This window comes from Salminus brasiliensis, chromosome 10, assembly GCF_030463535.1.
Source record: "Salminus brasiliensis chromosome 10, fSalBra1.hap2, whole genome shotgun sequence".
Lineage (NCBI taxonomy): Eukaryota > Metazoa > Chordata > Actinopteri > Characiformes > Bryconidae > Salminus > Salminus brasiliensis.
In genome coordinates, this window is record NC_132887.1 from 41294007 (window position 1) to 41308305 (window position 14299).

Consider the following 14299-nt stretch of genomic DNA (forward strand, 5'->3'; position numbering starts at 1 on the left):
GTGTGTTGAAAAAACACCCCCTGCTATCAAATGATTTATACACACTAGGCCTGGCTGTGACATGAGTGTGTTTGTGTGTGTCGTCTGTTTCTCTTAGAGCTTGTTCAGATCTTCTCCTTCGCTGAAACCACTGCACTGCTGCGCCAACACAAAAACTCCATGTAATCGAAGGAGTTTACCAGAGCTCTATGAGATACAGCACAGCGGGTGCTGGTGCTCTTCCAAAGGAACCTAACGATCATACAGGCCTGATTAGTCTGTTGACAATCACCATCCATTTGTTGTCAAAAACAGTGAAGGGGTGAAGCTGCTGTTTACCATGTAGCTGAAACTGCATGCACACAGGTGACATTATACACACAGATTCACATAATACAAAGATCAGCCATAACATTAATACCACTGACAGGGGACTACCACTTCATGGAGGTCCCACCTCACAACTTACAGGGTCTTAAAGGATCTGCTGCTAACGTCTTGGTACCAGATAGAGCTTATTAATTGCCATTTAATGGGATCATCACTGCTCCCAGTTCAGTTTCTGAGTGGAGTTATAAGTGAGTACCCTGAGCAGCTGTTTAGCTTTGGTTAGTCTTTAACTTCCCCTCGTTTTCACCTCTCTGATCAAAGCTTAATGAACAACACCAGGAACCCTGTACCAACCTAGTACCAGACACAGTTCAGCAGTGGACGGGGAACCACACAGGCAGTGGAAAGCCAGGCGCTAACAAACACTAGCATACACCAGTGCAGTCAGTTCTGTCTCTAATGGAGAGAGATGGGTCACTATAACCTGAACGCCCCCAGAGCTCAACACGCCAACTCCACTCAGCACAGAGTGAGAGAGAGAGAGAGCGAGAGAGACATAAAGAGAGTAGTACAGCCAGTCAGGTCCACTAACAGAGTGAGAGAGGAGTACAGTCAGCAAGGTGTGTAAACAGAGGTCACTTAAAGTGATAGTTCAGAAAACATCACATTCCCCCAGTTCTACCCCAAAATCTAGTGGAGTGTGGTGTTGCTCACACGCTCCTCAAACTGTGTGTGTGGAGGTGTTCAGTAATCTCAAATAGACTGGGTCATGTTTCCTGACTGACTCGTTACCCCATATTTAGCCAAGACATGTTTGATTTTTTGACATATTCTTCTTCAGTTGGGCTAACGTAGCTAACAAACACTGTCCCACACAAATACTGCATCCTAGTCTAAATAGTGCAGGTTTGGCAGGTTAGTACACTAGCTCATTTTGTTCTGACAGGAAGTGAAGTGTTGCTAAATGTTACTGCAGGTTCTCATGCTGCTGTCGCCGCTGCACTTGTATTGTTATCTGCCATCACATTTTTCCCACCTTTCTGTTTTATACTGCATTGTGGGATAAAACTAAAATAAGCAGTTCTAAGTATGTACTGTGGATATTTCCATATACTCAACAAATGTTATCCATACTACATACTACATACTCAAACACTAGGTAGTATTACTAATTAGTACACAACTGGGACTTGTGTCAAGGTTTGATCAGAGATTCTCTTTACATCAGATTAAATTCAATCAAATCAGGTGAGTGAACTAGCATAGTGCATAGTCCCTAATGGTGGTAAACATATACATATATATATATATACATACAAAATAAAAATACTTTATACACACACTTCAGGAGGCGCTCTGAGACGAATCTGAGCCTCATAGTGTAGCAGTGTAAACACATACACCTCTCCAAGACACATTCCACAACCAAAACCACTCCCAGTCCAAACATAACCCCTCCCAGTATAACCAAAACACCAGTAAGCATTGTAGTGCAATGAGCAAATTTGCATATTCCGTCCCACACAGCAAGCAGACTTTAGTCTGACTCTATGACGCATATACTAGGCACATGAAGTGACCAAGTGTGAACGGGGTAGTAGAGTAAGAGTAGGGAAAGCTGGGTAAATGTGATTTACACTCCTCTCAGGATGTAATCAGCAGGTGAATTTCCTTTGGGCTTGTGCTACTGTGGAATTCACAGCCCCATTACCCACTGCACCCTGTGGCCTCTCTCTCCTGGTCTGTATTCAGAGTGTCCTGCCCCACTCTGCTGGTATGGATGGAGCGTGTGTTGTGCTGCAGGCTAGCGGAGTGCAGCAGAAATACACTCATCCAGAGACAGAGCGACACACACTCTTTACAATGTCTTTACTTCCCCTGGGCACACTCTCATCCTCTCTCCCGCCGTCTCCCTGCACTGTAGCCTCCAGCACCACAGCCAGGGCGAGAGAGAGAGAGAGAGAGAGAGAGAGAGAGAGAGAGAAAGAGAGAGAGAGAGAGAGAGAGAAAGAGACAGAGAGAGAGGACAATCATTCATGGACATCCATGCACATTTCTGTGGGATCAGGTCTTTCTGCAGGATCCAGTGTTTCAGTGGGATCCAGTTGTCAAATGTTGAAATGATTGCATTGATCTTTTACTATTATCAAATTTTACTCTTTAGAGACAAGGGATATCTGTACTCCTCACGGTACCACGGCTCCCTCCAGGTTCTGGCAGGGTTCTTCAGACTGGGGGAAAACTCTTTGTAGATGGTGGTTCTATGTAGAACCCTTTTTGCTTAAGTGGCTGGTGTCTATACAGCGATATCTCAGGGAAATAAAGTTCCCATTTTGCAGACACGAGGTTTTGTTACGACAGAGATAATACACTTGTGTGTGAGTGTGTGTGTTCTAACAGCAGTGCAGAAATGTTCCCTACTCAAACACACTCAAATCTCGCAGTGCCAGAAGTGGGCAGGGAGATTCCCTCTCCAGCGCACACAAAGGATCCTCTCCAGAAGAGAAAACGCCTGCGCTGGAGATAACCAGCTTAACACACACTCACACACCGCTCAGCTTAACGAGGAACACACAAAATTAATGCTTTACAATTCCATCCCATTCGTGCTGCCAGGCTGCTGCTTTTATTTATTTATTCTTATTCTCATTTCTGAAGAAGAGAGTGCTGACCCCCCAACAGGGGGCTACACTTAGTTCTGTTGTTCTGTTGGGCTATTAACATAAGATTACACCATTTATTAATGAACTACTGGAGCTACATTTACACCTGACTGCCACTCAGTGTGTTCAGGTCGGATTCTGCACTTCCACCTTCCGTTTGTTTGAAGTTAAAAAATGACTAAAACAGTAAAAATTAGGGGTGAAACGATTCACAAAGGTCATGGTTCGGTTTAGTCTGCAGTTTGGACCTCACAGTTCTGTACGAGTCCATAAAAAGAACATGAAGACTAACATAAGACTAAACTAATGAAACTAATGAAGCATTCAGCTACTTTAAGTTGCACCCATTGCTGACACAGATGTGCAAATGCACACACAGCTTGTCTAGTCCCTGTAGAGAAGAAGTACTGCCAATAGAATAGAAGCTGAACCGAATGCCAGGCGTGGGCTAGAGGGGTATAAAGCCCCCCAGCATTGAGGAGCTGTGGAGCAGTGGAAGAACTGTGTTCTCTGGAATGATGGTGGAGGAGCTCCAGTACTTTTAGATGGGATGAGTTGGGGATGATGAGGTGGGGATGATGAGGTGGGGTGGTGATCATCATCCAGCATCCTGACCTCACTAACACTCTTGTGGCTGAATGCAGTACAGTAGAAAGCCTTCCCTGGACAGTAGAGGAACTCTTTTATAATACTTGATTTCAGACACTGACCAAGTAGAGTCCCAATACTTTTGTCCATTTAGTGTAAGTGCCTGTAATAGTAGCTCACAAATAATTATAATGCGATGTGTGAACCCATCTATAGTGGTAAACTGAAGCTGCACCATTTCTAAAGGCTTCCATCGGGGCTGCTGGTGCTCATGGAGGATTATTCCTAATCAATCTCCACTTCAGATGAAGTCCTTTTTGTGTAAATGTGACGCCTCTCCCTGTCAGAAGGTCAGGTCAGCTGTATGGATCTGTACAGCCTCAGAGGGACAATGTCCAGCGCTGATTGTATTGGCCGGAGGAAACATTGTGAGTTATTGATCTGCTGTGTTCTCCTGACATGTAACACACAACCTTGTGGCCTTGAGCTGAAGTGAGAGCAGTGTGTGACACAAAGTATGCTGGCATTTATGAAGGACAGCAGAAAGCACTTAGTACAGCTCCAGAAAACCCTCCATCTCTACACATTTCACTGCAGCGCAGTGTGTTCAGCATTAGCGAGAAGGCAGGGCTGAATTCATTCGGTTCAGTCAAATTCAGGCAAATTACCTAGAAAAACAAACAAAAGTCAAATGTATAGGTGTAAACCAGTATAGGTGTGTAAGCACTGTATTTAGTGATTTTATCATCTGTACACAGTGATTCTATCATAATTCAGGCCGTTCATATAAATATCACAATATTGCAGCGTTCATATTCAACCCACAGCCATGCTAACTTCCATACGCATCTCAGTGCAATCTCATGTTTTATGCTAGCACCCAGCTAACTACAGGCCTAAGTTATCACCCACTTGACTGTCTGCCCCCCTATCACTTCCCTGCGTTCTGTCTGCCCGCCACTCAGAAAACTCACATTGATATTTCTCCCCAGAGCCGAACTCCCCCTGAGTAGCCTTATCTTCAGAGCGGCCAGAATGTTGCATATTGATTCTGGTTTTGTCCGCCTGGTGCTAACCACTATCGACAAACACATCCAATCATACTTTCCTAAGCCAGCTGTCCATAAAGAGCAACAATCCAATCTCAATCTGAGCACTCAGACGTTCTACACACGGGTTATCAGGAACGCGCCGATAACAATCACACTGACCACACAGCAATCACAGAGAGGCAGCATGAGAGAGGGGTACGAGCCCTTCACTCAGACACTTAAAGCGATAGTTCAGCCAAAGAACTTAACACAGTTCTCCCACCCATCCCTAACAGGTCCGATTCCTTAGTTTCCCCCCAGGGCTTCTCTAGATGGACAAAATATTGGGACACCTGTTCATTGTTTTTTTCAAGAGTATTAAAGAGCTGATGCTGCTTCTGTTGGAGTGACTGTCTCTACTGTCCAGAGAAGAAGACTTTCTACTAGATTCTGGAGGAGGAGCACTGCTGTGAGGATTTGATTGCATTCAGCAACAAGAGAGTTAGGTCAGGATGTTGGATGATGATGATTATCACCCCACCTCATCATCCCCAACTCCCCAACTCATCCCATCCAAAAGTACTGGATGGAGCTCCTCCACCATCACTCCAGAGAACACAGTTCTTCCACTGCTCCACAGCTCCTCAATGCTGGGGGGCTTTATACCTCTCTAGCCCACGCCTGGCACTAGGCAGCATGGAGCCGATAGGGTCAAAGCCATTAGGTTTCTGACACTGTAACTGCATGACTGACTGATATCTATAATCTATCTATAATCAGTAGCCGTATGCATTTGAACTGTATGTTTAGCCATTTTCAGCTGCCATATTGCACAGTGGGTGTGTGTCCAAGCATTCCTTAGCTGAGATATTGTCGTTCCACTACATTTGTAGGAAGAGGAATAAATGGTGGAATTTTGTAGCTGAACTATCACTTTAATCTGTGAAAGGGTAATTAAGAAGTAACGAATTCAGGCTGTGTATTAGCAGACGTCTTTCTAATTCCAGATAACTCTAAAGGCAGTAGAGATAATTCTAATAACATGAAGAGCAAAAGGTCCAGCGCTGTATTAATGCTAGTTACAGTCATTTGCATATTAGCCTCTAAGCTTTAGCACTGCCATGCTGGCTGCCTGGGAGAAGCGACTGGGCTGAATTTGGCTAGGGGTAAACCGAAGGAGACTGGAGAGATAAATTGGAGGCTAATTTGTAGAGCAGGGGGAGAATTGCGAGGCAGAATGGTGATAAAGAGCGGCAGAGGGCTTTTACAATAACAGTGAGCAATAGCGGCGACTCCGCAGGCACTGTAGCTCCATTAGAGCTTTCTGCAGCCTAGTGTGCAGACTAAGTGGCCAGGATAAATGGAGTTTGGGTGAAAGTGGTGAACTTTAGCTTTTAAAGCTTCGTAATGGACTTTCTAACAGGCCTAACTAACTGGGCCGTGGAACCACGTAGCACGGACTACGCAAACAACCGCAAGCGCTAGTAATTCGCACCCCCAAAAGCGGGGCCTTTCTAACTGACGCCGCCGTTCTGCTGAAAGGTCACCCACATTCAGGCTCATCACACTGAAGCCTGCTTCATGGCCCTCGCTGTCTGTTCATCGTTAAACGCCGCCTGTGTCAAAGGTGGTTGTGAAGTGCCACAGGGAAGAGAAACCCAGTGCTCTGCCTTTTGAAGCGATAGCTGGAGAGTAGTGTTAGCTGAGCGATACGTCAAAAACAGCTAATCACAACATCATTCTCCGTAATGTTGCTGTACTACTCTTTAAAAAAGGGTTCTTCAAGGGCTCTGTAGTAAAAGCAATGGTTCCACACAGAACACGAGAACCTGGATGCTTAGTTATAGTTATATAACTATATATTATAGTTCTCTGCCTGGTTAAAGTGTTCTTGGGATTGATGGAAAACCAGCATATAACCTTCTATAAAAATGCTAGTACTGACGAGTCAAAGAACACAGTGCCATATAGAACCCTGCATGCTAAGGGTTTATAAAGCTCATATCTCTGAAAAGGTAACATTCTTACCTTCCTGTGCATTAACGTAACCCTGCTAACTGACCTGGCTAACCTGGCTAATTAGCTCTGCTAAGTAAAAGCAGCTTTCACAATCAACTGTCCCACTGTGAGCAGACAAGGAAAAAACATGTTACCTAGTGTTCAGAAGTAGCAGCAGGGTTTAGGCCAATGCTGCCAGCATTGAGGAACAAGACATTTAGCCAAAATGCTTCATAACTACTGTACAAAATAAGTGACTTATTATTACTGTTAGCATTTTATCTTACAGGTGTAGAGAGAGTCTCTCTCCTGCACTCCCTAACGCTGGCAGCCTACAGGGGAAGGCCATATATATATATATATACACCTATTAATATTTCCACTCACAGGCTGTGCAGTCAAGGATTTCCAGAGGGGTGTGTGTGTGTGTGTGTCTGTGTGTTTGTGTGTGTTTGTGTGTGTGTCTGTGTGTTTGTGTGTGTGTGTGTGTGTGTGTGTCTGTGTGTGTGTGTGTATTTGCAGTTGATCAATAGGCTGGTGTTAAGATGCAGGTGTGCAAGCTGAATGATGTTTCGCATGACTCAATCTCCATCAGACACGACAAACCTAATTACAGCCAGATAGAGCAGCACAGAGTGCAAATGAGGAGAGCAGGAGGAGGAGGAGGGAGAAGAGATGAGGAGAGAGGAGAACCCCACAGGTCACTAACAGTCTCTCTCTCTCTTTCTCTCTTTCTCTCTGAAGTGGGGTAATGACCTCAACTCATTGTCAAACGGCCTTCACCTCACTGTGTGCACAAGGCTGCCTTTTCATTATGTGTGTACAGTCACACACACACACACACACACACACACACACACACACTGGACAGCAAAGAGAGAGACGAAGAGTTTCATGACCCTGATCCCTAACTCACCACAGAAGCCAGCTCTGACCAATGACATCCCTGAGAGGAAGATGCTGGTTGGGGTTTGGGGATTGTTTAAGGTCTGATTGGGGTTTGGGGATTGTTTATGGTCTGATTGGGGTTTAGGGATTGTTTATGGTCTGATTGGGGTTTGGGGATTGTTTAAGGTCTGATTGGGGTTTGGGGATTGTTTAAGGTCTGGTTGGGGTTTGGGGATTGTTTAAGGTCTGATTGGGGTTTGGGGATTGTTTACGGTCTGGTTGGGGTTTGGGGATTGTTTAAGGTCTGATTGGGGTTTGGGGATTGTTTATGGTCTGATTGGGGTTTAGGGATTGTTTAAGGTCTGATTGGGGTTTAGGGATTGTTTATGGTCTGATTGGGGTTTGGGGATTGTTTAAGGTCTGATTGGGGTTTGGGGATTGTTTAAGGTCTGATTGGGGTTTGGGGATTGTTTAAGGTCTGATTGGGGTTTGGGGATTGTTTATGGTCTGATTGGGGTTTGGGGATTGTTTAAGGTCTGATTGGGGTTTGGGGATTGTTTAAGGTCTGATTGGGGTTTGGGGATTGTTTAAGGTCTGGTTGGGGTTTGGGGATTGTTTAAGGTCTGATTGGGGTTTGGGGATTGTTTAAGGTCTGATTGGGGTTTGGGGATTGTTTAAGGTCTGGTTGGGGTTTGGGGATTGTTTAAGGTCTGATTGGGGTTTGGGGATTGTTTATGGTCTGATTGGGGTTTGGGGATTGTTTATGGTCTGATTGGGGTTTAGGGATTGTTTATGGTCTGATTGGGGTTTGGGGATTGTTTAAGGTCTGATTGGGGTTTGGGGATTGTTTAAGGTCTGATTGGGGTTTGGGGATTGTTTAAGGTCTGGTTGGGGTTTGGGGATTGTTTAAGGTCTGATTGGGGTTTGGGGATTGTTTAAGGTCACTGCACTGTGCTGCGTCTGTCAGCCCGCTCCCAGCTTAAACCTTACACTAATCTTCACATCCGCAGGCTCAGAGAGAGCTGCTAGACTCGCTAGAATGAGGTACAAGTCTAAACTCTCTGCTCTTGCAGCTTCATGGCTGTTGCTGCAGTGGATCTGAGTGAGCTGAGCACCACTGCGCTGAGCGAACGCTCGACTAGCTGAGTGACAGGCATCCCGCTGCCGCTGAAGAAAGCAAACACACTTCCCCTGTGCTGTTCACCAATTTACAAAGTAAAGAAAGAAGTGGAAAAAATAACAAGCGGGAGAAAACTCTGGAGTCAGTTTTCCCGAAGCCTGTGTGCTTTCTGTACGGGGTGAAGTCATGCTGATGCTAATGAAAGGCACACGGCTGCTGCTGCAACGCAGCCTTAAGAATAATTGGCAGAAAGCTGATGAGAGAGAGAGAGTGAGAGAAAAAGAGAGAGGGGCATTCACTACAGCATTCCTTTCTCATCCGAAACCACACACTAACCTACACACATACACAAAACAGCTCTCTTGTGGCGGTTTCCGGCACTGTCACACACTTTATGTCTAACGAGCTCGGCTTCCCTCCTCCTCAAATCTTTAAGCGTGGAGGCAGTTCTGCGGGATCTAAAATCTCCCCTGAGCCCAAAGCAATGAGACTGCCATCACTGGAGAGCTTTGTTTATTATAGATGAATCAGCCTCTGACTCTTTTCACCATCACACACACATGAAAGATGAGCAACACACCCATAAATGATCAATGCAGCACAGCCTGGAGAATGTGTGATGTTCTTTCACTCCAGATTAGCTTTTACAGCAAGGTTATGCCTACAGTGCATTCAGCTAAATATAGACAATACCTCCTGATAACTGAGAGAGAGTGTGTGTGTGTGTGTGGGAGGGGGGCATCACAGATGAAATACTCAGGATGATGAGCTAATAGAGGAAAAAAGGAAAAAGTGACTAGAGAAGAGACTAAAGAAAAAGCGAGAGGCCGAGAAGAGAGGAGAAGAAAAGAGAAGAGAGGAGAAGAGAAGAGAAGAGAAGAGAGGAGAAGAGAAGAGAAGAGAAGAGAGGAGAAGAGAAGAGAGGAGAAGAGAAGAGAAGAGAAGAGAGGAGAAGAGAAGAGAGGAGAAGAGAGGAGAAGAGAAGAGAAGAGAAGAGAAGAGAGGAGAAGAGAAGAGAAGAGAAGAGAAGAGAAGAGAGGAGAAGAGAAGAGAGGAGAAGAGAAGAGAAGAGAAGAGAGGAGAAGAGAAGAGAGGAGAAGAGAAGAGAAGAGAGGAGAAGAGAAGAGAGGTAAGAAGAGAAGAGAGGAGAAGAGAGGAGAAGAGAAGAGAGGAGAAGAGAGGAGAAGAGAAGAGAGGAGAAGAGAAGAGAAGAGAAGAGAAGAGAAGAGAGGAGAGGAGAGGAGAGGAGAGGAGAGGAGAAGAGAGGAGAGGAGAGGAGAGGAGAAGAGAGGAGAAGAGAAGAGAAGAGAAGAGAAGAGAGGAGAAGAGAAGAGAAGAGAGGAGAAGAGAGGAGAGGAGAGGAGAGGAGAGGAGAGGAGAAGAGAGGAGAAGAGAAGAGAAGAGAGGAGAGGAGAAGAGAAGAGAAGAGAGGAGAGGAGAGGAGAAGAGAAGAGAGGAGAAGAGAAGAGAAGAGAGGAGAGGAGAGGAGAGGAGAGGAGAGGAGAGGAGAAGAGAGGAGAGGAGAGGAGAGGAGAAGAGAGGAGAGGAGAGGAGAAGAGAAGAGAGGAGAGAGAAGAGAAGAGAGGAGAGGAGAGGAGAGGAGAGGAGAAGAGAAGAGAAGAGAAGAGAAGAGAGGAGAGGAGAGGAGAGGAGAAGAGAAGAGAGGAGAAGAGAGGAGAGGAGAGGAGAAGAGAAAGAGGAGAAGAGAGGAGAGGAGAGGAGAAGAGAAGAGAAGAGAGGAGAAGAGAGAGAAGAGAGGAGAAGAGAGGAGAGGAGAGGAGAAGAGAGGAGAAGAGAGGAGAAGAGAAGAGAGGAGAGGAGAGGAGAGGAGAAGAGAAGAGAGGAGAAGAGAGGAGAGGAGAGGAGAAGAGAAGAGAAGAGAAGAGAAGAGAGGAGAAGAGAAGAGAAGAGAAGAGAAGAGAAGAGAAGAGAAGAGAAGAGAAGAGAAGAGAGGAGAAGAGAAGAGAGGAGAAGAGAAGAGAAGAGAAGAGAGGAGAAGAGAAGAGAGGAGAAGAGAGGAGAGGAGAGGAGAAGAGAAGAGAAGAGAGGAGAGGAGAGGAGAGGAGAGGAGAAGAGAAGAGAAGAGAAGAGAGGAGAAAACAAAAACACATTAGACTAGTTATAATAACTCGCACACACACTAATACACACACACTAATACACACACATACACACACACTAATACACACACATACACACACACTAATACACACACATACACACACACTAATACACACACATACACACACACTAATACACACACACTAATACACACACATACACACACACTAATACACACACACTAATACACACTCATACACATGTGGGGGCTGATTTAGGTCAGCTTAGGCACATGGTATGGAAGCTAAGGCTGGCGTTAATGAGGATAATTAATTAGTTCTAATTAGTCTTACAGACGCTAAAGCGGTTCATCAGAGACCTGACTGCAGGCCTGGCCTGTTCCTCACACACACACACACGCTGTCCAGTCTCCATTAGCATTAACACACACACACACACACACAACTGTTTACTCACATTCTGCTGCTCTACATAATAAACATCATTAAACATTAACACTAAATAAACATCACAGATGTTCAGCTGGGCTGCAGGTTCAGCACGGCTACAAACGTATTCACTCTTATAGAAAGAATAGTGTGTGTGTGTATAAGGTATAATATAATATAATATTATTATCCACTGTAGGTTTAACATGCTGCTAGAGCTACCAAAATAATACAGCAGAACTAAAGACACTGTATCTGATATATGCATATGAACTCTGTTCTGACTGGTTGTCCTGTATTGTCTCTCGTTTCAAAAGGCTGAAACTCTCTGTGTAACTTCAGCACCTGAGACAAACCTGAGGTACTGAATGCTGGTTTTTATGACATCCATTACTATATCAGACTGGAGCTGATGTCCATGCTACAGGCCTTTCAGAATTCCCTTCCCAGAAATCTAAAGAGAGCAGGTTTGGTTCTCAGTAAGGCATTTATCTTTCAGTGCTTCACCACAGTGGAGTAAGGTGATACAGCGCCGCTGGACTGAGCGACAGGCCGCCTCAGAGCAGCAGCGGAGCTGAACGAAGACCGGTCAGAGTGACCTGTTTGTCTCCAGCTCTGTCTATTAGAGCTGTCCTCTCCACACAGCCGTCCCAGGCTCTCATCTCCTTACTGAGAATGAAGTTTATGAGAGCACATTAAACACGGCCCGTCTGGCGGCAAGTCTCTGACCTGGAAAGCCGAGAGACGTCCAGGGCAGATCAATGGAGGTGCTGTGCTAAACTGATGAGCTCATACAGCGACTCCAGACGGCTAATGCGTCTTCATCACTGAGCAGAACACCCGCATCTGGAGGTCAGTCCGTCTCCCGCCGTGTGGGGACAGCTCACCCTCTTCTGAAAAAGGCAAACCACTGATGATATCTTGCACATTTCGTGTTAATTTTCCGACTATGCAACCTTTCTTTACTGGCCCTGTTCAAAACACCCCACCAATCACACTGTCTCTGGCGTTGTCACGGCAACGGCCTAAATGATGGATCGGCACAAACTGATGATCAAAATAAAGGTCAGTTTGAGATCTGGACCCAGTTTCCTTAAAGCATCTCATTGTAACAATCATCTTAAGAAGGGAGAGAGGGTTCAGTGTAATTCTCTTAACTACTGTGCATTTAAACAACTATTAAACTCCCAGTGTCACAGATTCTATTAGATCTAAAACCCTAATCCCGAGCCCTCCCTTTCACCACTTCAATATTTCCCTGTCTCGCTCAGCCCTATCTCACCATATACTGTATTAATAGTTTATATAGTATCAATCAGTTAGTGCAAACCTGTCAACTAAACAGAACCGTGATTAACAACAGAGAGCGAGGCGTCTCCAAATTCTGACACAGAGAAAGTCACTGAGAGGACGAATCATTATCAACACTGCACCTCTACATTTCTTTAAACATCTCTCTCCACTATCACACACACACACACACACACACACATACACACACACACACACACACAGTTCCTCGAAATGACAACACTTAAAGGCCTGCATTTGTCCGAGTCTGAGTCTGACTCTCCTGCCTCCTTGCTGCTGCATGGTCACTCACATCACAGAGCAAAGAGCAGAGGACCGGCCGCCCTCACCCTCCCAGCCTGCCAGATGCAACCTTAGTATCTCAGAATAACGAGATAGTATCTCATAATAACGAGATAGTATCTCAGAATAACGAGATAGTATCTCATAATAAGGAGATAGCCTCTCATAATAACGAGATAGTATCTCAGAATAACAAGATAGTATCTTAGAATAACGAGATTGTATCTCAGAATAACGAGATAGTGTCTCAGAATAATGAGATAGCCTCTCATAATAACGAGATAGTATCTCAGAATAACAAGATAGTATCTTAGAATAACGAGATTGTATCTCAGAATAACGAGATAGTGTCTCAGAATAATGAGATAGCCTCTCATAATAACGAGATAGTATCTCAGAATAACGAGATTGTATCTCATAATAACGAGATAGTATCTCAGAATAACGAGATTGTATCTCAGAATGACTTAGCACTAGCTATATCAGATATTGACTTGTCTCTTAAATAACTCAGACAGTATCTTAAAATGAAGCAATTATCTTATTAATAACAAAAATAGTTAGGTGCTGGATCTTCTTATTTTCAGTGTGAAATGGGCTTTAATAAGAAAGTGAATTTCACTGCAGGAACAGCGTTTGTAGCAGGATGGAGATGTTAGGAGCTGAACTTTACAGTTAGCCAAGAGCTAGCAATTAGCATTAGCATTAGCACTAGCACTAACACTAGCACTAGCACTAGCATTAGCATTAGCATTAGCACTAGCACTAACACTAGCACTAGCACTAGCACTAGCACTAGCACTAGCACTAGCACTAGCACTAGCTGGCAGCGCTGCTGGCCGTTGGTTCCCCTCAGCGCGGTTAGCTGGGTAGCTAACTCACCACAGAGTTCTTCATGGTGGATTTCACGGTGAACCCCTCGGTCTTCAGCTGCTCTCCTCTGCTGAACTCTGCGTTTCTCAGGTTCGAGCACATCTCCGCGGGTCTGCGGTCCTGGGCTCGGCTCGGTTCGGCTCGGCTCGGCTCGGCTGGTCCGCGGTTCTGTCGGGTAGTTTCTCCTGCAGTTCAGCTCGACTCTCTCCGCTGCTGCTCGGGTTGCCACGGACGCGACCGCCGCTGCCATGGTAACGGCACGCGGACGGAGCCTGCAGCTAGGCTGGTGTGCTCGCGCGACTCTACAAATAAAGACTTATAAAATATGAATTATTAATCAGATAAACAGCGAGAGACAGAGGAGGAGCAGACACACGACAGGACAGTCCTGCCATTTCTGGCTCATGCACTACATGGGCAAAAGTATTGGGACACCTGCTCATTCCCTACTTCTTCTGAAATCAGGGCTATTAAAGAGCTGGTCCTGCTTCTGCTGGAGTAACTGTCCCTACTGTCCAGAGAAGAAGAGCAGGAGCATTGCTGTGAGGATTTGATTGCATCCAGCGACACAAGCTCAATGCATCGTTTGTTTAGTCATTAACACATTCACCAGTGAAGTTTATTTTTAATAATCTGTTGTTTTGTGTAAATAACTCAACCATTCTCTGTGGTTTTGTTGTTCTTTTTTTCTTTCCAATAATCAGCTTATTGCTCTTTTACAGTCTC

The 14299-nt window shown here is 45.1% G+C and overlaps 1 protein-coding gene across 1 annotated transcript in view; it reads right to left on the reverse strand.

Annotated features, from left to right (window-relative positions):
• The window catches only part of pacrg (PARK2 co-regulated), a 35702-nt gene extending 21919 nt beyond the window's left edge, over window positions 1-13783 (reverse strand). The window contains exon 1 of the mRNA XM_072688918.1: window positions 13583-13783. Within this exon, the coding sequence (XP_072545019.1) occupies window positions 13583-13675 (93 nt within the window). The 5' untranslated portion in view covers window positions 13676-13783. The remainder of the gene's footprint in view (window positions 1-13582) is intronic.
• Between the last annotated feature and the right edge of the window lie 516 nt (window positions 13784-14299).